The 26,957-nt window shown below is 37.5% G+C and overlaps 1 protein-coding gene and 1 non-coding gene across 3 annotated transcripts in view; both read right to left on the bottom strand.

Annotated features, from left to right (window-relative positions):
* Positions 1 to 26,957, bottom strand: part of LOC143388433 (uncharacterized) — a 64,524-nt gene that overhangs the window by 7,473 nt on the left and 30,094 nt on the right. Inside the window, exons 3-4 of one of the 2 annotated variants that reach the window (XR_013089999.1) lie at positions 18,944 to 18,992; positions 18,468 to 18,548 (exon numbers count right to left, since the gene is read on the bottom strand). Coding sequence is in view for 1 of the 2 variants with exons in the window: in XM_077108199.1 (XP_076964314.1) it covers positions 727 to 849 (123 nt within the window). In the remaining variant the exon portion in view is untranslated. Of the gene's footprint in view, positions 1 to 726; positions 850 to 18,467; positions 18,549 to 18,943; positions 18,993 to 26,957 lie in introns of those variants that run through there. The other variant, XM_077108199.1, reaches the window with a different exon arrangement.
* LOC143388144 (U6 spliceosomal RNA) lies at positions 22,687 to 22,793 on the bottom strand. Its single transcript, XR_013089949.1, has one exon. It is a non-coding gene; the product is annotated as a U6 spliceosomal RNA (small nuclear RNA).

Here is a 26,957-nt window from a genome sequence, read left to right as displayed (position 1 = left end):
GGCTCTATGCAGAAATGTTTAAAGCTTATCGCCACCTTTGATGCCCACACAAAACATCACAATATTTATCCTTAAAAAATTTTTCTGGTGTTATTTCCAAAAGAAGTAATTACACCCTCAATAAACCCTTTATTCAGGAAAGGTTTAGAAATGTTTTGGTTTAGCACAATAATTAAACCTCAAAGGATCTAGGACTCAGGATAAAATCCAAACAATATCTCATGAATTCTCCAATTGTCTGCATTTCAGATGGGTCCAATGTGTGGTGGTTTAGGGACTTCATCTTGGTCAGCTTCATAAGATGGTATCATAGTTTCTTTCCCTCCTTCATCTTAAAGAGAAAAAATTTACCCCACTGGTTTGTAAACAATCTAGACAAATACTTTTCTCTTTTGCATATTCAGTAAATGTCTCTGGAGTGTCCTCATGTTGCTAGATGTTGACTTTGTATAGAGGCTGACTGCTCACATGATTTAATTAAGCTTCAGGGAAGAGATTTATATTAAGAACTACACTTGTAGGACCTGAGCAGAGTCTGATGAGTCATATTTTCCCAAAGTTTTGTTCTTATATATTCTCCAGCTCCTGTTTTCTACTGAACCTACTTTCATTTTAATTTTTTTATACCAGGGATTAAACCCAGGAGTGCATTACCACTGGGCTATATTCTCAGCCCTTTTTAGTTTCTATTTTGAGACAGGGTCTAGCTAAATTGCTGAGACTGACCTTGAATTCAGCCTCCGAGGTGACTGGGATTACAGGTGGGTGACACTGTGCCTGGTCCTTTGTATTCCTTCTTTTCTTCTTTGTAATGCTAAGTTTTCTAGCAGGGATGGCATCTGAGGGACTCTAAACATGGAGGAAGAAGATGACAATCTATCATTTGGAAGGTGTGTTTTATTTATCCTGCTATAACCAGTTTCTAGCTCAGTGTCAAGTGCTTAGATGCAGTGCTTCATGAATGTTGAGTGGATGAGAGAATGAAGTTCAGGAACGGAAGGCACAGTGAGTGACAGGAACTGTTTTTTTCTTGAAAACAGTAAAAGAAAAATCAGGCAATGCTGGGAGAGATTGAGGTGAATCTGCATGAAAAACCATGGGACTATAAGGAGTTTGAGATATAAGGATTTTCTTTTTACCTGAAAAAGCTGGAACTCTATATTTATAGAATTTAAAGAGTGGGAGCTTGTTATTTTTAGAAAGTGATCTTAATAGAGTGGCAAAGGTCTTAGCCAACTCTGTTTCTACATTGCTGTTTCATAAGCATGGTCTGGAGAATGCCTTCAGCCAGATGCACTGGTGGGCTCACTTACATTTTAAACAAATACCACAAGTGATTCTTCTGCAAACTAAACTTTTAGAATAACCATTCCAATTACTATTTCCATGTATAGCCCAGGCCATCATAATTCCTTACTGGATTCTTGCAAATGCCCCATTTGGTCTCCCCACTGCTATTTTTTTTCCTCTAGTGTATTTTCCATACAGTCAGAATGAGCTTTGGATCACGTTATTTCTCTGCTTTAAGTCCTTCAGTAATTTCCCACTACACTCAGAATTGACTTCTCATTATACCCCAGTCCTCTACCTTTTAAATTTTGAGACAGGGTCTCACTAGTTTTTAAGGGTCTCACTAAATTGCAAAGGCTAACCTCAAACTTTCAATCCTCCTGCTTTAACCTACTGAGTGGCAGGGATTACAAGTCTTGGACAGAATGCCAGGCTACTAAGCTTCCTGAGTTGCTGGGATTACAGACATACATCACCACACCTGTCATTTTGTTTATTTTTTAAAGCTTTAAATTTATATGTGAGTTCTTTATCTCAGTTCAAATATTGCCAAATCAGGGAAGAGATGGCAGAAATCTTTTAGACTAAACACTATTGCTCACAAAGCCATATTTTCCATATGTAATTTTTTTAGTCTTGGATTACAGTAAGAGGGAAGAAAGACAAATTGGCTGCTTATATCCAATGTCAAATCTTCACTTAAGAAGATAGTAGGAGTAAAATTCATAGCTCTTACTAAAAAGGTATCTGTCTACTATTTACTGAGTAGTAACAAATATTTTTTGTGAACAAGGATTTAGGAAAACTCTGTGTAGCCTTGGACATGAGTGCCACCTGCTGGATGCTGTACACAAAAACTTTCCTGTACCTTGACTCAAGAATGGTGAGTCATTTGCAGCTTTTAATGGGAAAATGCCCAAGAACACTCATTTGATTTTGGGCCACAGCACAGCTGTAATGCCTAACAAGTGATGTGATCTTTGAGAAAGTGGGCAGATTTATAAGGAAAATATAGTCAGGAAACAAACTTAATGCAAAAATATTCCACTGACCTATTGTTTATAAGCTCACCAGTGCCAAAAATATAATCAATAGTCTTCTGTTTACATTATGAGCTCACTGAGTTTTATATGTTGGTGACATAGGCAGTTGGTAGGTGGCTTCTTACCATACAGAACCTCCCTAGGGAGCATGTAGCTTGGCCTGTGGGAGGAATTCAGTGCATATGGGGATTTACAGACACATCTGAGCAACTTACAAATTCCATTGAGGGCAAGAAGAAAGAAAGGCTCTTTAGGGGAAATAGATACACATTTTAGACAATTAAGATGTTCGTGAAGTTTCTTCCAGATTGGCCTTGGGAAGGACAGGAAAAATGCATTGCAATTTGTGGGAGAGGTGGAAGGAAAGGTACCCTGGGAATGGAATGATTTATTCTCTTCCTCTTTGGGTCACTTTTGCAGAAATTTAAAGTTCCAAGAGTTGGTACCTACATTATCCCTTTTTCAAAGATTATTCTTATATATTCTTGAGATATTGAGACTTGTTTTCTGCTTTGAGGATTTTACAGTAGCTAATAGCATATATCTCTCTTGCCCTGATTTCTTTTTTCTGTCTCTGAAAAACATCATACATAATTCACAAAAGAGTCTGCTGGGATAAAGCAAAAATTCTCTTTCTTTGTTCCAAGGTTGGTAAATGGGTTTTTGTGGCTAAATTTTTAAGCCTACAAAACAGGATTCAGATTTGGAAGGAGCTCAAGGCCCTTAGAGCTTTCTGTTTTTATATCTGGTTATGTCTAGCTCAGGACCCTAATAACACAATGGTGTTGAACTTGGGTATTTTATGAAAAAATGATGGGTGCTTGGTGAGATATTTCCAAAGATTTTTAGTCAACAACAATTTATTTTGTATGATATCATATGACATTTGCCACTCTTGTCTTTACCAACATTTATGCCAAACTAGAATTGAAATGGAGATATTCCTTTCTTATACCTGTAATGGCATAGCCAGCACATGAGATTGAGATACTCTGTTCTTGCTAATGATTGCGCATTCAAGGTTTTGGCCTCTCTCTACATATATTTCCTGATTTAACTTAGGTGTGTGAGCTGAAAAATATGGAACTATTCTATACTGGGGGATCTCTCAGGATGCTACACCAGTTTGGTGTGTTTCTTGTGCATTTACTCTGGGGCAACGTTTTTCAATTCTTGGGTTCCCTTCCCCATAATACCTAACTCCCAGCAACTTCTTTTACCATGTTCTTCAAATTACTTGAGTTGTTGTTATAGTTGGTCAAATAGTGGTATCATGAAGGTTTGTACCAGATCTGTGGAATCTTCCTGATTTTATACTGAATGTATTTTAATGCTAGTCTGTGTTTTAATCACTGGGCTTTCAAAAAATACTGGTAGGAATTTGGTTCTGAGCCCATGTAGAAGAGAAGAGAAATCACAGAGCTACATAGTCATATGCTATTGAACCAGCCAGGTTTTACAAAAAGAACTTGAAACAAGACAGGAATGGAAGCACAAATCTCAGTGGGTTCTTACTGTTTCATTACAAAGTTTTGTGGTAAAAACCAAGATGAAACCACAAGCTTTACTCTTGGCCAGACCAGCACTGAAAGAACAATTTATTTCAAGGTTAGCCAAGGTCAGGCGGAAACTTGGCTTGTTTTATTCATATGTTCAAACCCCAGATCTACTGAGTTTTGCATGGTTTGGGGTTTCCAAAACAGAAAATATTTTGGGGCCCAGTACAAAGCTGAGGCCTGGGGACTAAGAGTAGGGAAAATTTGTTCTGTCTTGGTTTGCACTTTAGCAACACCAAGGTGAGGGATTTTTATCTAGAGTAACTAGCTGAACATTATTTACTTAAATTATCCTTTGAAGGCTTACAGGAAAAAAAAAACATGTCTTTTCTCTCAGTCCCCCTACCTAATAGGAAGGCCAGTATTCTTCTTTTAGAGTCTCCAGACATTTCTACAGGCAGAGGAAGATTTAGTTCTTGAAAAAACTTCATGTCTATTATTACCAGAATTCATAGACTATATTCAGTTTGTTTGGCCCAATGTTTGGGTAATTCTCTAGGGGGTAAAGGTAGCAAGTTTGCCTAGTCTGAGAGAATTGGACATAGCCCTAAGATCTGAAAAAAATAATATATTTCTTTAGGAATAAGGATTTGAAGAAAACGAAAGAAATAGTCAACCTCACAATCTAGGACTTGTCCATCAGTTGGGTGTGGGAAACGTGGCACATGACTTATTTCCTTGGCAGCTTAAGTTTTGATTAGGGCATCATCAGTGGATGGTATGAGGCTGGTAATGCCTCTTGCTATCGCAGGAACAAGTTTTCTGGAAGGTGGCAGAATCCATCAACTCAGTTCCATATGCTTTCAGTTATAAACTAAAGAAAACTCTTCTACAAGGTTTAGATCTTATAGGACATTGTTTGTTTTCCTTAAGGGCAATTCCATTTTTGTGGGGGAGGTTAGGTTGCTGAGGATCAAACCCAGGGCCTCACATGTGGAAAATAAGTTCTATAAAACTGAGCTGCACCCCCAGTTCTTTAATTTTTTTTTCCACATTACCGTCATCTTCCTTTTGGTCACCTTAGGGTGACAAGATGGCTGCTATAGTTCTAGGCCTCATATTTGCATTCCAGACAGGTTGAAGGAAAAAAAAGGAACAACAGGCCAAAGGGTAAAGGCTTAGAGCAAAATGGTGAAGAGGCCCATTTCATGAGAAAAATAGGAATTTATCCAAAAGACATATTTGGCAATTTTTTTTTTGGTGGGGTGAGTACTTGGAATTGAACTCAGGGTCACTCTGGTACTGAGCTACATCCCCAGACTTTTCTATTTCCATGTATTTTGAGACAGAGTCTTGCTAAGTTGCCCAAGCTGGCCTGGAACTTGTGATCCTCCTGCTTCATCTTCTTCGGTAGCTGGGATTTTAGGTGTGATCCACTGTGCAGGGCCAACATGTATCTCAAGGAGATATTTCTATCTGGATATTTAATTGTACCATATTAGTATGATAAATATACTGAAAATAAATATGATTTATGAAGAAAAAAGATGAGGAATCCATGAAGAAACTATGCCTAGAATAGGGGGTGACCTCATAGTTTCTTCATTAAAGATCAGACCACTTTAGTAATCACCTCCAGAACAACACATCATACTCTTTATACACAAAACTGTTGTCCAAGAAAGGCATGTCTCTGTCAACATAAGTTTAATTTTCTGGATAGTAATTTTTCTGTGTCCTCAGTTTAAGAAAAAGAGCCAGATTGTGTAAAAATTTTAAGTTCTTCAGGTTAGTCCTGGCTGTCAATTTAGCCCTTCTTTCTGTTTTTCTTTCCTTGTTTCTTACCCATAATTTGACATCAGAGGAGTGTTTTTAAAATAAATACACATGTATTTGCCATCTAGAATTAGAAGTAAAAATTTAGAAATAATTTTTCATTTAAAAAACATTTACTTTTTAATTTTAGGTGGACACAATATCTTTATTTTACATTTATGTGGTGCTGAGGATCTAACCCAGTGCCTCATGCATGCTAGGCGAGCTCTCTACCACTGAGCCACAACCCCAGCCCAATTTCTCACTTTCAAAAGACAATAATTCTCTTCAAGTACTGGCGGGTGGGGAAGATAAAGGTATAAGTATTCCAGAGGAAAATTATTTTGGGAACTAAAACAATGTACAGTTGGAGAAATGGGAGGGTTAATTTGATTTGTAGACACTTTAAAATCCTCAGGGTAGAGTCACACGCCCAATGACACAAGCACTCTTTCATGCCAATTTTTCTGCACCATTTTTTCTGTGGTTGCTGTCAAACTCTCAGAATTGGTGTTCCACTAAGAAACCCAATCCTTACTTCTGGCCAATGCCAAAGGGCAATCCTAGACAGTCCTGAGACTACCTTTATCTTCCACCCCTTCACCCCAGCTGGGGCTGAGCTGTTCCTGTTGTACCCAAAGAAGTGCAAGTATTTCAAGCTGCAAGGGAGCCAACCTGAGGCCATGGTGCCCAGTCTCATCAGATTCCAGCCAGAGCAAGCTCCTGTTGAGTGTTTAGCAGTGGTTAAAAAAAACAGCAGGTAAATGGATGGAGTTAGAGAAGATAGTGCTAAGTGAAGTTAGCCAATCCCCAAAATCCAAATGCCAAATGTTTTCTTTGATATAAGGAGGCTGATTCATAGTGGGGTAGGGAGAGGGAGCATGGGAGGAATAGATGAACTCTAGATAGGGCAGAGGGGTGGGAGGGGAAGGGAGGGGACATGGGGTACTTAATGATGGTTGAATGTGATGATCATTATTATCCAAAATACATGTATGAAGACATGAATTGGTGTGAATAAACTATGTATACAACCAGAGACATGAGAAATTGTGTTCTATATATGTAATAAGAATTGTAATGCATTCTTCTGTCATATATAAATTAAAAAACATCAGCACATAAACAATAGTGAGATTGGTTGAGAAGAAGCTGCTAGAAAGAAGAAAACTGATGTTAGAGGCTCAAACTCTGTCAACATGAGGCAAGGAAGGACTATCACATTGGTGTCCAGTCCCTTCCTCTTTTGGTCTCCTGGATCCCTCTTCACATTGCTATGATATCTCTTTGGGGCCAATATACTATTTTTTATTATTTGATTTCTTCTGACTCTTGAAGTATCTATTTCTTTCAGGACTCTGTTGGTGGGGGAGGGCTTTGAAAGATAATATTTAGAAGGTTTGCTTGACAGAAGGCTCAGCCAGCAAGCACCCAGCTCTAGTATATGGCTGTATGTTCTGGAAGGAATAGGATTCTATTAACAGACTTTGTTGCTGGAGGTTTTTTTTTTTTTTAATTCTTTCCTCGTTCAGACTTAGAATGATGTCCGAAGTGTTTATTATTAGCCTAAATCAAGAGCAAGTGAGTGTCCTTATCATTCAAAAACAAATACACCTGTCTGGCAGCAGGAACTCTGCTTGGCTTTATAAACCAGAAAAATCAACACTGTATTCAGAGCCCAACCAGTAAATCCAAGGGGCCTGTAAAGTCATGTTGGAGAAGGAGTTCTTTGTGAAGTGATTCAAACTTCTGCAGGCTCAAGAATTCCCACTGGAAGACCAGACTTGGTAGCCATTTTCTCTGCACAAACTCTATATCCTCTTTATGTGTCTGTTATGACTTAATGTGGAATAAGAACCCTGATGAATGAGAAAACTGAAAAGTTAGATGCGAAGAAACCAAAGAGATAAAGAAAAACCAATACTCTGTAATTTCTGTCAGGTTAGCCCTTCTTTCTGATATCCCCTGAGAACTCAGCACTTCTCTCCTTCATGTTAAACAAGGAGCTACTTTAGTTCTGATATTTATGTATGTCATCCTGATTATGTATTTATTTATTTTTGTAGTGCTGGGGATCAAACCAGGGCTTTGGGCATGCTAGGCAAGTGCTGTACCATTGAGCTACATCCCCAGCACATGAAAAGATATCTTGATACAACCTAAATTCACAAGGCTCTAAGATCCCGTATTCATTCAGTTATCTGAATAATTTTTGAGTAGCTTTGAAGTATAAGGTATCAAAGAACCTGCTTTGGACAAGACAGTATGTGACATCTTCTTTCTAGCAGCTTGTGATCTGATGGGGATATGAGGTATATATTATTCAGGCCCTCTAACACACACCAGATCCCACACATGCATTGTAGCTACTTTTTGTTATCAGTTCAAATGTTTTCATATTGGAGACAGTTTCAGTCACATGCTTCCTCAGACTTTTCCCACTTATCCCTGTAACTAGCCCTTCTCTGACTGACCCTGGCAGAGTATTTGTTGGGTAGCTTTAGAATCAATTGAGCAAGTGGGCAGTGTTATCTCTTTTACCTTAGCTGCTTGGATCTGTTAGATGGTTTATTCATGTGAGAGAGATTCCAGAATGGGGTAGGAAGGATTATGTTCTTGAAAGAATGAAAACATTCAGGATTTATTTTAAGAAATTGTCCAAGGATTGGGTGTGTAGTTCAGTGATAGAGTGCTTACCATGCACAAAGCCCTGGGTTTGATCCTCAGCACCACACACATACCCAAAATTATCCAAGTTTAGGAAATAGTTTAGCATATGGTTATTAGTATTAATGAATATAACCAACCAAATTTAGAAGTCCTATTTCTCAAACCCAATAATAGTTTGCAAGACAGAATGAGTTTTGAAGTCTGCAGAACTGTGTTTAAATTCAGCTCCGCCATTCTTAATCTGTGTGATCTTTGAAAATAACTCCTTAAGCCTCCGTTTTCATCTCTGCAAAATGGAGAGTGTGAAGAATACGTGAGGCAAAACGTTATGTAAAAAATCTTTTAGTCCTGTGCCCCAAATGCTAATGCTGTCCCTGAGTTTTTCTACTTTTCTGTAAAGGATTGTGCCTGTTATTTTATTTTAGCCCATTCCACCCCCACCCCACCCCACCCCCCTGCTTTTTTTCCTGTGTTCTTGGCTTTTCTTGTTGTTTTTGTTCTTATTTTTTCTGGCTGATCTTGTCTCTTTGGTTTCCCTCTTTCTCCTCTCTGTGGATGTTTGTTTTGCCTGTGATTATTTTTCCATCGTGAACTTTCCTTGAGTTCCTTTCTCATTTGCCTTTTTTGCAGGCATCTTTTGTTTTACCTGGGGCTCTAAGCCCTTTTTGCATTGATGTCAACACTGATTGCTGATTTTGGACTTTGCTGGGGAAAGGGGTGGGGCCTGGAAGGTGTGGGAGGTCAGCTCTTAAGGGGCCTAGAGAAAGGATATTGGGAGGTTGAAGTGGTTAGTTGCTTGGCTATACATATTTTGCAGATGTACATTTCAGTTCTTGGCCAGAAGTCTGACACTTTTTTCCCCACGGGTCCTCAGGGTTTTTGAATCTGTCCTGATTTCACTTTTTCCCTCCTCCCTGTTTTTCTACCCAGTTGCAGTGGAGCTCAGATTTCCCCTCCCCAACTTCCTGCTGTCTTGCTTTCTCTGAAACATGTTTTACCTATTACTGCTCTTCTTTAACATTTCATTTGTGTGGAACACCCATTTTGAAGGGGGATTGTGTTTTTTTAGAGAAGGAGGTTATTATTTAGCAATAATAGTTATATATGAAACACTAGTGTTCATATAAAGCCAAAAAGAAGATAGCAAGAGCTCATGACTCTATCCATTAGGCACAGTTTCTGATGGAATTCAGAGAATCTAAAGGATAGACATAAACTAAGGCCGTGGTGGATGGTGACAGGAAGGAGAACCCATGGAGCAGTTCTTGTATTTTAATTTTCACAAACATTTATTCACTATCTACACTGGATTCATAGATCCAGCACACTACTGAGTGTGCTAGGTTCTAAGTATAATTTAATGTATACAAAACTTCTCTGTCATTAATAGCTTTTGATGGTTCCAGTTGTGTTCTAAAGAGAAGCTCCCTACAACTCATATCTACTATTTTAAATTGGGGCCTCGTTTCTATATTTGTAGAAAACATGAAAGGGATCCTAGGCAACAGTGGATATTGTGGTGTTTATGAGCAATGGTTAGTGGCACACCACAATTACCTATCACATGTCCTTAAATATTTTTACTGTAGAAATTATAAGCAAATGTAGAGATTACGACAGTATTGATATTGATCACCCATCACTCAGCTTCAACAATGATCAACAATCTTGTTACATCTGTTCTTCTCCTCCAGTATTTTCCTGATATAATGTCATGCAAATTGTGCCTTTATTTCAGTATGCATTTCAAGTGGACAAAAAGTCTTTTTACATAACCACATTATCTCATGAAACACAATTCATAACAATTTTGTCAAGTCATCTAATTTGCTAAGTCTGCATAAAAATTTCTCCAGTAACCTTAAAGATGCCTTTTTATAGCTGGTTTGTGTGGACTAGGATCAAAGTTAAAATGCTCACACTACTTTTGGTCATTTGGCCTCTTCAAGCTCTTATAATAATTTCCCTCTAACTTTTCCCCCTAGCCATTGATTATAGTAGAAATTTGGTGTATTAGATCTGTGGTATGCTGCCCAGATTCCTTCTCCATGATCAGAGCACTCTTTTCTGTAGGAGCGTGGGCTGCTGATGAGTCAGAGCATGTGTCTGATGACAGGTGGTTTAGAGGGTAAAAATGTTCTCTTGCTCAGTCTGGGACAACTCTGAAGGACCATTCCAGCTCCAGAGCTCCCTGTGGTATTGACTGAGACCTAGTTGTGACTGCATCAGTTCAGTTTCCTCCCATTCCCAATCCTGTTTCCAATGTTCCCTTTACGTAGAGTCCTGAAGCTCCTCTCTAGTAAAATAACTGAGCAAAATTTCTGAGATAAAGTTTATTTCCTAGGAAAACTGACCTTGGTTGATGACGGGGTCATTCAAGCAAGCAGAATCTAAAATGGGATTATGGAGCTGGATGACCTTCCTGCCAGCTGGCAGTACAAACGTCATCACTGGTAATGGATGGAATACCGATAGCCCCAGTATGGTGTAGAGGTGCAATTTTTAAAACTTTCACTGGGCGTAAACTGGGGATACTGTGGAAGGGAAAGCAATGGAGAGATGTTTCACAGGTGATTGATAGGCTTGGGGCTAGTGGGAAACATAAAGACTATGGGTACTTGGAAGGCTTCTGCTGGGGACTATTGATGTATTAGAAAAAGACCATGAAAGTCTGAAGGTGTTTAATTATCAGAGAGCTTACTTGGTAGCATATAAAGGGTTTCTCATCTCCTGCAGCCAGAGAGCAGAAGGAGTGAATGATCAGATCAAGGACTTGAATATAAGAGTAACATAGCTCTAGAGAGGATCAAATTTTCAACTCTGGTAAGTTTGTGATGTTTCAGTCAGGCTCTGGCTGGGAAGAACTGCGATCTAGAGACTAGGGTTGGAGACATCCGGACCAATGCAGTGGAGGACTATGAGACATCAGTTTCTCCTGAACTCTTTGGACAGCAGAAGTGGTCAACTTCTCTCTGTTAACTTTCTCCCTGTTTGAAAAAGTTGCTCTCCTTGTTTGAACCTCCAACACAATGCATAATATAGTCTGGATGGCCTAGATCAACTGGGAATTCTTCAAAATGTTATATTAGCACATTTTATCAATAACATGTTAATTATACCAAAGGAACAATAAGTGGCAACTCCTTAGAGACCTTGTTAAGACATCTGTGCTCCAGAGAGGGGAGATAATTCTTACAAATATCCAAGGATCCACCACATCAGTGAAATTTTAAAGATCCCAGTACTTGGAGTGGATATGCTAAGACATTCCTTCCAACCTAAGGGACAAATGATAGCAACTTGCCCCCCCTATAACTAAGAAAGAAGCTCACTTTGGGTGCTTGGGAACAGTGTATTCTACACTATTTTGATCCATTTGCTGAGTGACATGGAGGGTTGCCAGATTTATTTATTTCTTTATTTTTAAATATTTATTTTTTAGTTCTCGGCAGACACAACATCTTTGTTTGATTGTGGTGCTTTAGGATTGAACCCGGGCAGCATGCATGCCAGACGAGTGCGCTACCGCTTGAGCCACATCCCCAGCCCGGGTTGCCAGATTTAAATTGGGCCCTGAGAAGGCAAGGGATCTGTTGCAAGTCTAGACTCTAATGAAAGCAGTCATACCAATTTGGCCATATGACCTGCAGACTATGATACAAAATAGTGGCAAAGGATATCATGAGGAATGTATGGCAAACTTAAATAGAAAACTCACAACATAGATCCCTAGGGTTCTGACTTAAGAACATAAACTTTGTAGCAGAGAACTATATATCATTCACAAAAAAACTCCTTTTAAGTTACTGGGCCCTGGTAGTGTTGGAGTATCTAAAAACTGGATTTTGTCAGACCACCAAGTCATGAGATCGGGTGGGCCCAGTAGTGTAATATAACTTGGGAGCAGTGCTTTTGGAATTGCTCATGAATGGGTGAGAGGGCCCAAGTAAGCAGCATGAGTAGGGAGCCAGAATGTGCCCTACACTATGGTGCACTGGCCCCTCTTTCTCACCTACCACGTATGAGCAAGGTCATTGTCAGTGTTCAAAGGCATAGCCTTCTGGTCTTCATGCAGGTTATCTCTGAAAAGCCAGAATTTCCTTGGGGATTGACAAAGTTCTTTGTTTCAACTATGGTGCAGTTTAACTTCTCTCTTTGCCCAATCATGTTTGTCCCACTCCCTTCTGGGTATATTCCCTGAGATCACTCTTTAATAAGTCTTCTGCCCTCCTGAAAACATTTGATCCTTTATCCCACATAATGTCCCACATCCCAGATTTGACTGATTGTTTCTTTGTAAAATGGCAATACAATGACTTGTTTTAATACTCCTAGTTTTCTCTAAAGTAACAGTATGGCTGGAAATATTAGTATATTTAGGTGGTACCATGTGTTTCCTAGTTGTATCACATTGCAAGGCACAAAATATTGGGAGGTCTCACTTTTAATGATGATAAGATTGATTGGTAGGTTCAGGTATTATCTGCCTGATCCCTTCAATATAAATATCTTTTGCAAAGATCTATTTTTCCTTTTTCTTGCCCCCTTATGTCTCCCCCCACCCCCTTTCACTTTCTTACTCTCTTTCTGCCTTCTCTTTTCTTCATGTCTCAAATCTCCCTATAGCGTGGGAGAACCTAGTGCTCTGATGATATCTGGTAACAAAATCGGCCTCTTGAGAAAAAAGCAGTGTAACTAAACAGAGAGGGGGGAAAAGTGGATAGTTTTCATGTTCAAGTTCTTGAATGCTGTTTCTTTAATTCTATAAAAATGAGCTTTTGTTTTGCCTGAGAGTAAACAAGAAGGGTGAATTTGAATTGTATATGGACAATTTCATACCTTATTCTTTCATAATAAAACACCCCTTCCTCCTTTTGCTCTCTGACATCTCAGGAATAATTACTGGCATAGCCCCTTCTCTTATCTTTAAGGAAACTGTTGGCACTTTGCTAAGATGACAAATTTTTCTGATATGTCAAATGAAAGGGAAAAGGGAAGATCTAATTCTGGGATCCCTTTCTCCTGTATGATAACATGTACTTGGTATCTAAAGATAATGCTTCCAACTTTATTTTCCCATAAAAAAAAAAAAAGACTTCAAAACAGTGGAAGGAATCTGACCTAACTTTAACCTTTCTAGGTATATGTATATCCATAGGACGCTAACTTTTTTTAAAAAAGGAAACAGATCAGTAGAGTAGAGCAAAGGGAACAGGTGGAGGGAAGAGGGGAGGGAAGAGGGAAGTACTGGAGACTGAATTAGAGCAATTTATATTTCATGTTTTTATAATTATGTCAAAATGAATCGTGACATTATGTGTAAGTAAAAATAACTAATAAAAAAACCAAAAAAACTTAAAAAATGACTTCAGGAAGATGGGCATGGTGGCACGTGTCTGTAATCCCAGTGATTTGGGAGTCTGAGGCAGGAACATCACAAACTTGAAGCCAATTTTAGTAATTTAGTGAGACCCTGTCTCAAAATAAGAAATAAAAAAGGACTGGGGAGATAGCTCAGTGGTAAAGTGTCCCTGGGGTCAACAAACAAACAAACAAACAAAACAAAAAATACAACTGCAGGAATGGGGATTCATGGTTTGGGAGGTAGGGAGACATCTTGGCAAGCCAGGGTACAGCATTTTGGAAGGCATGGTCTTGAGTGTATAAGCATCAATTAACTATTGTAACTTATTTCATTTACACCCAGGGCTGGCCAAAAGGTTAATGTCCAAAGGAATTAAGAAAGTCTGTTCATTTTATTTGATAATAATATAATATCTCTTTTTTAATATTTTATTTTTTAGGTGTAGATGGACACAACACAATGCCTTTATTTTTATGTGGTGCTGAGGATCAAACCCAGGTCCTGCCTGTGCTAGGCAAGCACTCTACAACTGAGCCACAATCCCAGCCCTAATAATATCTCTTTTTATACACTAGATTATAGTCAATGTTTTCATCAAACTATTTTTGGTTTCCAGTAACAGAATATAACAAAGTAGGGAAAGAAAGAAACAGGGATAGATTATGAAATCCAAGTAGAAATGGAACATTAAATAGGCCTCAGGAAGGGAAAGAACCAGAAGTTGGAAATCTGTGAGCACCTAGGTCATTCCACCTGCTTCAGTGTCTTTATGTTTAGAGTTTTCAGATACAGGGATCACGTTTATCTCTCTTGGGTTGAGTGTTCATATCCAGTTGAGCAGCTATGGCCAAAGGATTTTATTTATTTTTAAAATTTTATATATATTTTTTGTGGTGCTTGAGGTTAAAGCCAGGGCCTCACACATGCTTGGCAAGTAGTACTTTATCACTGATCCACCTTCCCAGCAGTCAAGGAATTTGAATACAGATAGGAGAAATTATGTTCTCACTGAAGGGGATTTGAGTAATGGTCTAGGCAGATACCCCCAATCAGTCAATATTGAATAAATATGAGGAACAGATGAAAAATAAATATGCTTATATATACATGTAAATATAAAAGTTTTTATATTTATTTAAATATAAATTTTATATATTTAAATATAATTTTTTAAACAATGAATATTAACATTAAAAATAGTTTGTAGAGCAATCATTAAAATGATAATTTGCAAAAAATTGCAAAGGTAGGATGTTACTCTTTACTTCTTTATGCTGAGAACATAAGTATACCTGGTTTATGATAGGTATTTGGCTGTCATTTATGAAGATTCACAAACTATGATAAAAATAAAGGGATATTAAGCATCATTAAAAATGGGGCAATGAACCCTGTGAGTTTCTTGATGAGATGGAACTTAAAGGACATAGCACCATCTATAAATGTTCTTGCCCAGATAGCTGAATCTCAATCTGATGAAGGATTCAGAATGAATTTCCATTTTACAAGAAATAGCAGGAGAGAGGGATAAATTAGATAATGTTTCAAGTAAGCAATCAGAAAAATCCAGAAAATGAGACATTCTATAGGACAGTTGACCTGGTTTCTGCAAGTCAATGCTGTAGGGAAAAAAGAGAAAGGGATCTAAAAAATATAACAACTAAATACAATGTGTACTTATTGTTTGAATTGTGATTCAAACTCACCACCTGTAAAAAGAGATTTTAAAACAATTGAGGAAATCTGATTTTGGATTTGTATTAGATGTTATCAAATAATTATTATTAATTTTGTTAAATATGATAAGAGTGTCCAAATTTTTCAGACATGCTTATTGAAGCATGTAGTGGTAAAATTAAATGTGGTTTTATATTTGATTCAGAAATGCCTCAGCAAAGAAAAATCCAAAAACAAAAAAGGAAGAGATATAAAAATCCAAACCAAAATTTTGGTAATTGAGTGCGGATGACATGTATGGGGTGGTGGTGTCCATTATCTATTTTATTTGTGTGTGTGTTTGAAATCTTTCATATAAAAGGGAATAGAAAATAGAGTACATTTTCCAGAATTTTCTAAAATTTTGAGACTTAAATATATTTAAGATTTGCCATTATAGTGTCCTTATTCACATAATAAACACTTCTTGTGAGACAAGGTGAATTGTTAGAAAATGCACTGCCTCAGGAGTTGAACAAGTGGGGTTTGAATCCTGGCTGCACCCCAAGCTCCTATGGAGAAAGGGAGCATTGCTGGAGCAGACAGTGAAGGCAGAGATATAACTAACAACTGTGTGTGTACGTGTGTGGGCGTAGTTCATGTAGGGGTTGCTGTGTCAAGGTTGGAGCAAGTGCATACTCTCTGTTCATCTTGTTTTAATTATTTTCTCCAACATAATTTCATCAGTAATAATGACTATCTTGTCAACAAATTATCCTAAAATAAAATTGTTGGGAAATTGTCACTTTTAGAGATTGTGCCCTGATGGGGACAATATTCTCCCTAGCAAGAAGAGTATGGTATGGATTGAGACTGGAGAGGTAGGTAGGGACTAGATCATGAAGAGCATTATAGACTATGCTAAGGATTTTGTCCTGATCCGTGAAGCAAAGGCAAATCAGGGTTTTAAACAGGATATATGTGTGATATGATTGATTTTGTGTTCAGAAATGACAACTTTGAAGTGTAGGGAACAGTTGGAAGGGGACATAGTGTGTATATTTAGTTGTGTTTGGAGCTCAACTTATGGACATGTGAGAGACAGTGGGTTAGGGTGCTAGTAGGAGTGGATCTAGAGGGGAGTAGGTGATTTGAGAGATACGGAGGAGGTGAAATGAATAGGACTTTGTAATATTGAATATGGTAGAATGAGAAGGTGAGGCTAAACATGATAGGTATCTGACTTGTAGAACCAAATGGATGGTGTATAATTCACCCAGAGATTTCTGGAGGAGGACCAAATTTAAAAAAATTATTTATTATTCTAATTTGTTATATAGGACAGCAGGATGCATAGTTCATATTACACATATAGAGCACAGTTTTTTATATCTCTGGTTATATACAAAATATATTCACAGCATTCAACTCTTCATACATAAACTTAGGGTAATGATGGAGGACCACGTTTTGAGGAGTGAAATAAATAATGATTTTGGTTTTGGGAATGTCAACTTTGAGTTTAAGGTGCCCTTGATACATACAAGAAGTGATGTCAACAGTGTAGTTCAATGTGAAAGAGCTCAGATGAAGAACAGTGTAAGTCTATTAGTTTGATAAAGAAAGGTAGGTCACCTTTGGATGTTTCCATGTGATTGTGTTTCTGCTGCAGCATATGCAAACATTTCACAGCTTTCATACCTGTGTGAAGCAAAAACTCATAAACCCACATAAAGCTTTGTTTTGTTTCTCAAATGAGCAGGTTCATTTTTATAGGAAAGCAGTTACCTTTCTTTGCTTTTTATTTTTTATTGCAAATGTGGAGGAATTCTGGCAGTTGCTAAGACTTGTTGAAGTCGAGTGTGCCTTTGTTTTCTCCTATCATAACAGTTTCTCTTTTTCATGATGTGAATTTGCCAGTTACTGGTTAGATCAATTTACCGTTGAAGTAAAATGCAGTGGAATTATAATTTAGCAACCTCTAGCTAGTAATGCCTCTCTCCAGTCTATTAGAGAAAGCCTCCAGAGAACTGTTAAAATTATCTTTAGATCAAGTACATTCAAGTATAGAACAGAATGAGGGAACTGGGTAGGTAGTGGTGTGGTGATGAGAGTGCCATTTTTGATTGCATTTTAAAAAGTTTTTTTTTAGTTGTTGATGGACTTTTATTTTATTTATTTGTTTATTTATTTATATGCGGTGCTGAGAGTTGCACTCAGTGCCTCACACATGCTAGGCAAGTGATCTACCATTGAGCCACAACCCCAGCCCTGATTGCACTCTTAAAGAAAATCTGTAGAATGTTGCTTCTATAAATAATTTTGTCTCTTAAAATGCTATAACTTGCCAGGCACAGTGAGTCGTGCCTCTAATCCCAGTGACATGGAAGGCTGAGGCAGGAGGATCACAAATTCGAAGCCAGCCTCAGTAACTTAGTGAGACCTTGTATTGAAATAAAAAATAAAAAGGGTGGGTGTTGCTCAGTGGTTAAGCACCTCTGGGTTTTTATACCTTTGGGAACAGGTATATTGTGTGGTCAGTTGTCCAATTTTGGTTTAGTTTTGCTTAATTTCCTAGAGAACCTTTTGAATGATGCTGTATATTTTAATTTTTTTTACTTGTATATGAACAGAATGCCTTTACTTTATTAGTTCATTTTTATGTCGTGCTAAGGATTGAACCCAGCACCTCACATGTGCTAGGCAAGCGCTCTGTCACTGAGCTACAGCCCCAGCCCCTGAATGATGCTGTATTTTTAACTGGGCAAGGCAGATAAGTTAGTGGTGCATGAATTGCTCCTTTGATGACATCCTCAGCCTTCTTCACTAATTCCTTCCTCATCTATTTATTCACTTGCAGATTTTCTAATTTTTTTCTTTGCAGACCAATCTGTGGTTGTTAGTACATAGAAATGATCAAAGCATTACCTTTAATTTATATAATTTCCTTTTCATGAAGATCTCAGCATGATTTTTGGAAAATGATTTCACTAGAATGTATATAGTATTTCTGTCAGTGAGTGTGTTGATCAGTTTTCTGTTGCTATGACAAAATACGTGATAAGCAGCAAAAAAGGAAGAAATATTTATTTTGGCTCATGGTTTTAGAAGTTTTAATCCACGGTTGGTTAGCTCTGTTGCTTTTGGGCTGGTGGCAAGGTAGATATCACTGTGGAGAGCATGTGGTAGAAGAAACTGCTTACCTTACAGCAGCTAGGAAACAGAGAAAGGGGGTCAGGGTCTCAATATTCCCTTCAAAGTCATGTCCCTAGTGATTTAACTGCCTTCTATCAGGTCCCACTTCCTAAGGGTTCCACCACTTCCCAACAGCACCATGGGCTGGTAAATCAAACCTTTATTACTTGGGGCTTTGGAGGGCACTTAGTATCTAAACTTTAACAGTGAGTTAGGAAAGAGCAAGTGTTATTATTCCCATTTTCTGATAGGGTAAACATCAACCCACAGAGTTAGTAATATCAGATCCAGGGTGGAAGACAGGTGTTTTAATTTCTATCCTAACAAGGGAAAAGGGAAAAAAAAGAAAAAAAAAGATAAAGGTCTGCATATGAGAAAAAGTAAGAAAGAAAAAGTAAAATGGGTTTGTTTACTTAGTTCTTCCAGAGACTTTTTTTCTGATCTTCCTCAATTTTACTGTTCCTGTGAATATAATGAATAATGCATGGTAACATATCAGAGCTAAAATTCCAGAGGAAGAAATAACCCCATAAATATTACAATAGAAAAGAAGAATTAAAGAAGTGCAATGAGAGAAATATTGAGCAAAATAAATCATAACACAAAATAAGTTCTGTTGATGATCTCAATTTCTCAATTCCAAAATATCTAAGATCTTTTCATTTATTTTTCTTAAAGTGGATGCCATATATTATCTGATGCTGTTACTTTTCATCCAGGTACCTCTCTGTCTTAATATTATTTTGTCCACATTTTGGCATAAGATTTCTTTTTTTTTCTTAAATGTGTATCATCTCTTATCTACATTTTCCCCATTAAAGTTCCTGTCAGTTGCCAAGTTTTCAGTTGCATTCTCCCAGAATTATGAGTGGTAGAGCAGGTCAGAGGGCAGGGAATCCCCCGACACCAAGTCCTTCAACTCTCCCTGCATCACATGGCACACCTGGGTGAGACACCATGCTGTACTGATGGACTTCCAGAGCTGTCCATCTCCCTCACTACAAGCTTGCCAATCAAGGACTAACTAATGAGCTAAATACTTGACACCATATTCATCTGGTTTTCAAAAATATATTTCAGAGGCTGGGGGTATAGCTTAGTGGTAGAGTGCTTGCCTAGCATGCATGAGGCACTTCATTTAATCCCCCAGATCACCACCAACACCCACCCCCAAAAGCCCCAACAAATGAACAAAACAGCTTTATATGTTTATTTCACCTTTTAAAGTGTATATATATATATATATATATATATATATATATATATATATATATATATATATTTCAGAACACCTTGTTGTAGAGTCAAAAAGTAGAATTAATGTGCTTGAGTGAATAAAAGATGATTATTTAATAATTTTGTTTTTGTACTGGGGATTGAACTCAGGGGCACTTTACCACTAAGCTACATCCCCAGGCTTTTTTTTGTATTTTATTTAGAGACAGGGTCTCACTGAGTTGCTTAGGGCCTTGCTAAATTGCTGAAACTAGTTTTGTACTTGCGATTCTCCTGCCTCTGCCTCCCAAATTGCTGGGATTACAGGCGTGTACCACCGCACTTGGCTTTATTTAATAAAATGTAATTAATTGTTGGGGTTCGAGTGTGCAGAGTTTAGCTCCCTCAGGCCTGACACTTTGCAAGAGCTGTGGCTGTGATTTAGGTCAGCTGAGGCAAACCTCAGTTAGGAGGAGGAAACGTTCTCTTCCCCTATCGCAAGTCATAAGTTCTGCATGGTTTGGCCAAGAGGAAGAAGCTTCCTGCATACTTGTCCTGGGAACAGTACATTCTGAAGAGATAAATGCATCCTCAGGGGAGTAGATAATGTCTACAAAGAACTTTAGGAGGGTACTTATCAAATAAACAGGAATGACCTGAAGTTAGCTCTATGTATCTGCTGAGGCATGTTATCTGGGCAATGTGGGCAAAGTGTTATTGAAGAATTGCTTGCTTTGTTAGAAGAAGAATATAAAAGGAACTTGCAAATAAACCTCAGCATGCAGTTGCAATTGCTGCCTTTGCTCTGCATCCCCTGTGTCCCGCTTATTTCGTGACCCTTACCCAGGGACCTGAATGGACTAGACATTCACAATTAATTATTTTTCATTTAAGGCATCATGCTATTTGTGTACATATATATGTCTGTCAATTGTCAAATAAACCACTGCTACTTCTTTACATTTGAAATGTGATGGCTGATCCATTCTGTGGTTAATTTGAAGAAGAATGTTCATCTACATACACAATTATTCAAAAAGTATTTATGGAGTGCCTACTATATTTAAGACACCTTTAGATACATGGGGCATACAGAGGTATCCATATTCCAGGGTGGCGGCAAGATTCAAATTAATAAGTAAGATAATGTGTTAATGTGAAGGCTGCTTTACAAACTATGAAGAACAAGCAAATATTTTAGTGTTGTAAGAAATACAGAATCAATTCATTTTTCCTATTGTTTGGCACAGGGGAAAGTCTTCTCAACTTTCACCTTTACAAGCCCTGGGAATGCGAAACTGCAGGATATCTGGTTTGGACTTGGTTTACAACCTTGGATCTCAGAAACTGCAAGAACTGTGGTTGTGGCAGTACCATCATCTTGTCCTCTGAAAATTCACAAAGTTATAACCTCACTTCAATTTGGGTATAAGAGAGAGCTGAAACTAGTTTTGCCTTTTTGAGTCATGTAGATATGGAGTGACTAGGATTTTCATCATCACTGATTTCTTTTGCAAAATGCCCTTGCCTGTCAGGTGTGGGTAGGAAAACCATGGCAGAACTACCTCCTTCTACAAAGCAAAGTGGGATGTTACTGTCACAACAAATGCACCTTTTCTTTTCCTCTAGTTTTCATAAATGCCCAGGTGCATAAGCAAATGTGGTGGGACTATCTATGGCTTGCTTAAGGTTGTAATAATTTCTATATTTCCTATTTTGAGATTTAAAAAATAATTTTCCCTAAAGCAAGTTATTTGGCCTACCCAGGAAAGATGCTAATTCTCAAAATACAGACACATGGAAAAAAAAAGGTCTCTGTATATGGGAACTCTGACAATATAATTCCTATATTGGAAACAAAGCCCAAACAGCTCAACCTGTTTGGGCTTTGTTCCCAGTATAGGAATTATACACCTTGGTTTTGGCCTGTTGGTTGCTCTAAAATTTATGCTACACATTAGTATTTACCTTAGTTGTACTTGGCATTGAAAAGAACAGAGAGTAATGCACATTTTATTCTACAGAGTAGTTTTAGCAGGTACTGAATAGAGCAACCTGACTTTGAAACTATGTTAATTTCAAAGGTCATCATACATTATTGCTTTATTGTCCAAAATGAATCGCCAACTTTTTTTTTTATTGATTGTTCAAAACATTACAGAGCTCATGATATATCATCTTTCATACATTTGACTCAATTGGGTTATGAACTCCCATTTTTACCCCAAATACAAATTGCAGAATCACATCTGTTACACACTCACATTTTTACATAATGGCATATTAGTGACTGTTGTGTTCTGCTACCATTCCTATCACCTACTATCCCCCCTCCCCTCCCCTCCCCTCCCATCTTCCCTCTCTACCTCCTCTGCTGTTGTTTAATTCTCTCCCTTGTTTCGCTCCTCCTTTCCCCTCACAACCTCTTATATTTTTGTGTAACATTGAAGGTCTCCTACCTTTTCCATATGCTTTCCCTTCTCTTTCCCTTTCTCTGTCCCCTCTCGTCTTTGTTTAATGTTAGTCTTTTCCTCATGCTCTTCCTTCCTGTTCTGTTCTTAGTTGCTCTCTTTATATCAAAGAAGACATTTGGCATTTGTTTTTTAAGGATTGGCTAGCTTCGCTTAGCATAATCTGCTCTAATGGCATCCATTTCCCTGCAAATTCTATGATTTTGTCATTTTTTAGTGTTGCATAATACTCCATTGTGTATAGATGCCACATTTTTTTTATCCATTCATCTATTGAAGGGCATCTAGGTTGGTTCCACAGACTAGCTATTGTGAATTGTGCCGCTATAATCATTGATGTGGCAGTATCCCTATAGTACGCTCTTTTAAGATCCTCAGGGAATAGTCCGAGAAGGGCGATAGCTGGGTCAAATGGTGGATCCATTCCCAGCTTTCTCAGGAATCTCCATACTGCTTTCCAAATTGGCCTCAAAAATATGGAAGGCTTCACAAATTTGCATGTCATCCTTGCGCAGGGGCCATGCTAATCTTCTCTGTATCGTTCCAATTTTAGTATATGTGCTGCCGAAGCGAGCACTTAATTGCCAACTTTTGCTTTTGAATATTATGCAAAAGTATTGGCTTCATCTTCATCCTTCTTGGAATCTGATTCTTTTAGGGTTGAATAATCAATGTCCTATGAAGTCACATACCTGAAAGAAAATTCTAAGGTTCATCATGCTTCTAGTTACCCACTGGACATTTAGGTTACAGAAGTACTTGTATGTTTTAAATATGTGTGTGTGTATATTTAATTGAAGAATTAAATATTTTATAAATGATAGCATAAGTACTTAATTTTATTAGTCTTTTATTTAATGCATTTGCATTATTGTTTTTATTAACATGTATTTTAATGAATTAGCACAAATGTCTTCTAATGAAACAGACTGCTATGGACTGAATTTTGTCCTCCCAAATTGATGTTGAAGCCTTTAACCCCTAATTTGATGGTACTTGGAGACAGGGCATTTGGAGATTAATTAGGGTAAGATGAGACCAGAACTGTGGAGCCCCCATGATGGGATAAATGTCTTTATAAGAAGAAGAAGAGAGACCAGAGTTTGCTGCATCTGCATGTACACAAAAGAAGAGGCCATTTGGGCATACAGGAAGATGATTGATGCCTATAAGAGAAGATGTCTCAGAACAAAATCATCTTTGTTAGCACCTTGATTCTGGACTTCCCTAGCATTCAGAACTGTGGGAAATTACCTTTTCTTGGTCAAGTCACCCAGTTCATAGTATTTTGTTATTACAGCCTAACTAGAATAAAACATAGACTTTCAATTTTAATCTTACCCAAATTTTTTAAGTCAGTTCTGACAGAATCTTAGTATAGCCTATTGTCATAGCTGATTACATTGATACCAAGAAAGCCCTGTATCAGGGTCAATTTTAAAACTGTGTTTTCTGTTAAAAAAGTACGTAACTGGAGCTGGGGTTGTGGCTCAGTGGCAGAGCACTTGCCTTACACATGTGAGGCACTGGCTTCCATCCTCAGCACCACATAAAAACAAACAAACAAAATAAAGATATTGTGTCCATGTATAACTAAAAAATATTTTAAAAAGTACATAACTACTTGTGTAAGTGTTCTTTGAAAGAATAGTTTTGACCATGTCTAAAAAAGTAAGTATATCACTTCTAGTATTTATTTCTGTTTTAATATTGAAATTCCAATGCATATTTTTTTTTTTTGGAAATAATAGATAAAACTGAATCAGTTTTAATATTAAAATATCTTCTGCTTCAGAGCTGGGGTTGTAGCTCAGAGGTGGAGTGCATGGCATGTGTGAGGCAATGGGTTCAATCCTCAGCACCACATTAAAATAAACAAACAAACAAATAAATAAACAAAATAAAGGTACTGCGTTCACCCAAAATTAAAAATATTTTTAAAAATCTCCTGCTTCAGAAGGAATTAAAAGAAGATATTTAAAAACAGACATATGGGGAGTATGTTCCCTGGTAAGCTCTGATTGAAATAGTGTGTATAAATCATCTTTTGTTAAACTATATAACTTTTTTCTCAAAAGTAGATAACTTTTTAATTTTTGAAGATTAACATAATGGAAACTTTTATAAAATAAAGAATTATTTTGTAACTTAAAATCATCTTCTAATTTTTAATAAAATGAAGATACAAGTATATTCGATGTCCTTTCCTCACAGGGACTAAACTCATGTACAATGTTTCTATTAAAAATTGCAAAACATGATTTTTGAGGAGTCAATTGAGTCTCAAAACCTTTGAGAATTTTCCTTTATAATGCTAACAAAGCCTTGGGTTCTTTGTTTTTAGAAGAATAAGCAAATCTTTATTAAAGCTGAGAAATAGAAGTGAATTTCTTTGGAGGCTTAGGTTTTGCCATAATTGTTTTAGTCATTGTGTAACATTTTCAGCTTTTTTTGTGGTCAAAGATATAGTGTATTATAGAAATTAAAAAACTAAAGCATATTTAAAATGAGGTCTGTAAGTTAATAAGTGGAGGCAGAACTCCTTTTTGGCACTAGGTTGAAAGAAGTCTGAGATTTTGTATATAAAAATGCATAGTTGAAAGTGTAACTGTAAACACAAAACACATAGGAGCAAGGAAATGGGAGGAGAGAGTGTAAATACACAGTTTATGATTTATGATTATAATTGATTTCAGACATGTGTTAGTAGCAACTCTTTAAAATTTCTAATCTAAGACATTCACTGAACTGACAACACTAGGGGTAGGTAGACTGAACTACTTTAAAGGGCATGCTGATATAACCTTGGGGATCTGAAGGGTAATGTAGATGTTTTTGTACAATGTCAGTTCTTGGATTGTTGTGGCCATCTGATTGTGTCTTTAGCACAACAGAAACAAAACGGTGTATTTTATTTTAACATTTCCTTTTGAATTTGGAAATAACACCCAAATCTGTGAACCTCCCACTTGCTATTTGCCTCAGGACACCATGATCGTCAGCCTGTCTCTTCCTGGCTTTATCACATTTGTTTTCTAGATAGTTTATAAGAAGAAAGAAAGAAGAAAGGAAGGAAGGAAGGAAGGAAGGAAGGAAGGAAGGAAGGAAGGAAGGAAGGAAGGAAGGAAGAAAGGAAGGAAGGAAGGAAGGAAGGAAGAGAAAAGATAGAAAGGGGCAGGGGAGAGAGAGAGGAAGAGTTTGAAAAAAAAATAAGAACAGGTTGGCTCCTGTAAGAAGAGGCTTTCTCATACATGATAAACTACACTAAATTTAAAAGGCGCTCACACAGGCTTATGGAAAAGACTCCAGCTGTAATTTCAGTTTTTACCCTGGTTAGAGGAGCCCTACGAATATGAAGAACATATGAAGAAATATAGTTTTGTTAAGACCTGCCTCCTTGTTAGGTTTCAGAGTCAAGGGAGGGGGTAGAACAAGACCTCATAAAAGACCATAAATTATGAGATTATGTGAATGTTTAGCTCTACAAATGCAGTCAATATATAGTTCTGAATTGTGAAGTGTGAAAAATGCCTTTGGGGATGTGCAGGTGAATATTTTTTTTATTAAATAATAACATGTGTACAAAGAATTATGCAAATAATAAGGGAACAGCTTAGTGAATTTTTACAAAGTGAGCACACCCTAGTAACTACTGTCAGACTCAAGATATAAAATATTACCAGTACCCTGGAAGTTTCCCTTTTTCCCATTCCAATTGTCATTCAGCAGATGATCCATGTTTTTGGCATCTCTAACTTCCTGGGGTCTTAAGTACAACTTCAGTGTCACACCAACAGTTTCACGTATTACCTTCTCAGGGGCTGCTTTCAGAGGTTCAGACCCTGACACACATTGCCTGGCTTTCCAGGTTTTCCTTTGAAATCTTAATGGCAGCCTCCACAACACTGTAACTCTTAACATTTTGCATTCCTGCAAAACCAGCATCATGTGGAGGATTCCAAGTTCTGCTACAAGCAAAAATAGTAGCTGCCCTTCTTTGGACCATGGCTGCACCAGTCTCTAAATGCCTGGGCAGCTGAACACAGTGAAAAGAATTCTGAAGAAACTACTTCCTGGGCATTTCTGTGTAAGCAGGGTAGCCCCAGTCCCTCTTCTCAAAGAAAAGACTTTCAAATGAGTTTTTATATTTATACCCTCATGCCTATGAAGGGTGAGGTCTGCTCAATTCCTGAGGTATCCTCAAGGCATCTTTCCTATTGTTTACTTGCAAAGTATTTGGTCTCCCTTCAGTGGTACTCATCTCTTCAGGAACCACATCTTCCTTGGCCCCAATTTTACACATGCTTTTCTGGTCAAACTACAAGTTTTTAAAAATTTTCTACTCTTCTCTATATTCTCATTGTATACTTGGCAAAAAGCAGCCAGTAAAGCCTGAATACTGAGCTACTTTGAAGATCCCTCCACTAGATTAATTAGTTTGTCATCTTTAAATTTAACCTTATAAAAAATCTCAGGACATTGACAAAATGTAGACAAGTTCTACAGAATGTAACATGAGTGCCTATGGTTCAGTTCCCAATGGAATCATCTGAAACTTCATGAGCACAGTGTGTACTGTCTGCAATCTTATCAGCATTCTGGTCTTCTAAGCATACACCATAATTGTCCACTGAGTTCAGCTTATAGCATTCTAGGGCTTCTCAAGCTTGCATCTCCAAATCTTTCTAAACTCCTGTAAATCAGTTCCACAGGCTTCGAAACCACATGACTAGATATAGTC

Source organism: Callospermophilus lateralis, unplaced genomic scaffold, assembly GCF_048772815.1.
Source record: "Callospermophilus lateralis isolate mCalLat2 unplaced genomic scaffold, mCalLat2.hap1 Scaffold_193, whole genome shotgun sequence".
NCBI classification, from domain to species: Eukaryota; Metazoa; Chordata; class Mammalia; order Rodentia; family Sciuridae; genus Callospermophilus; species Callospermophilus lateralis.
The sequence above is the reverse complement of the archived record's forward strand: the minus strand, read 5'-3'. Positions and strand labels throughout refer to the sequence as shown.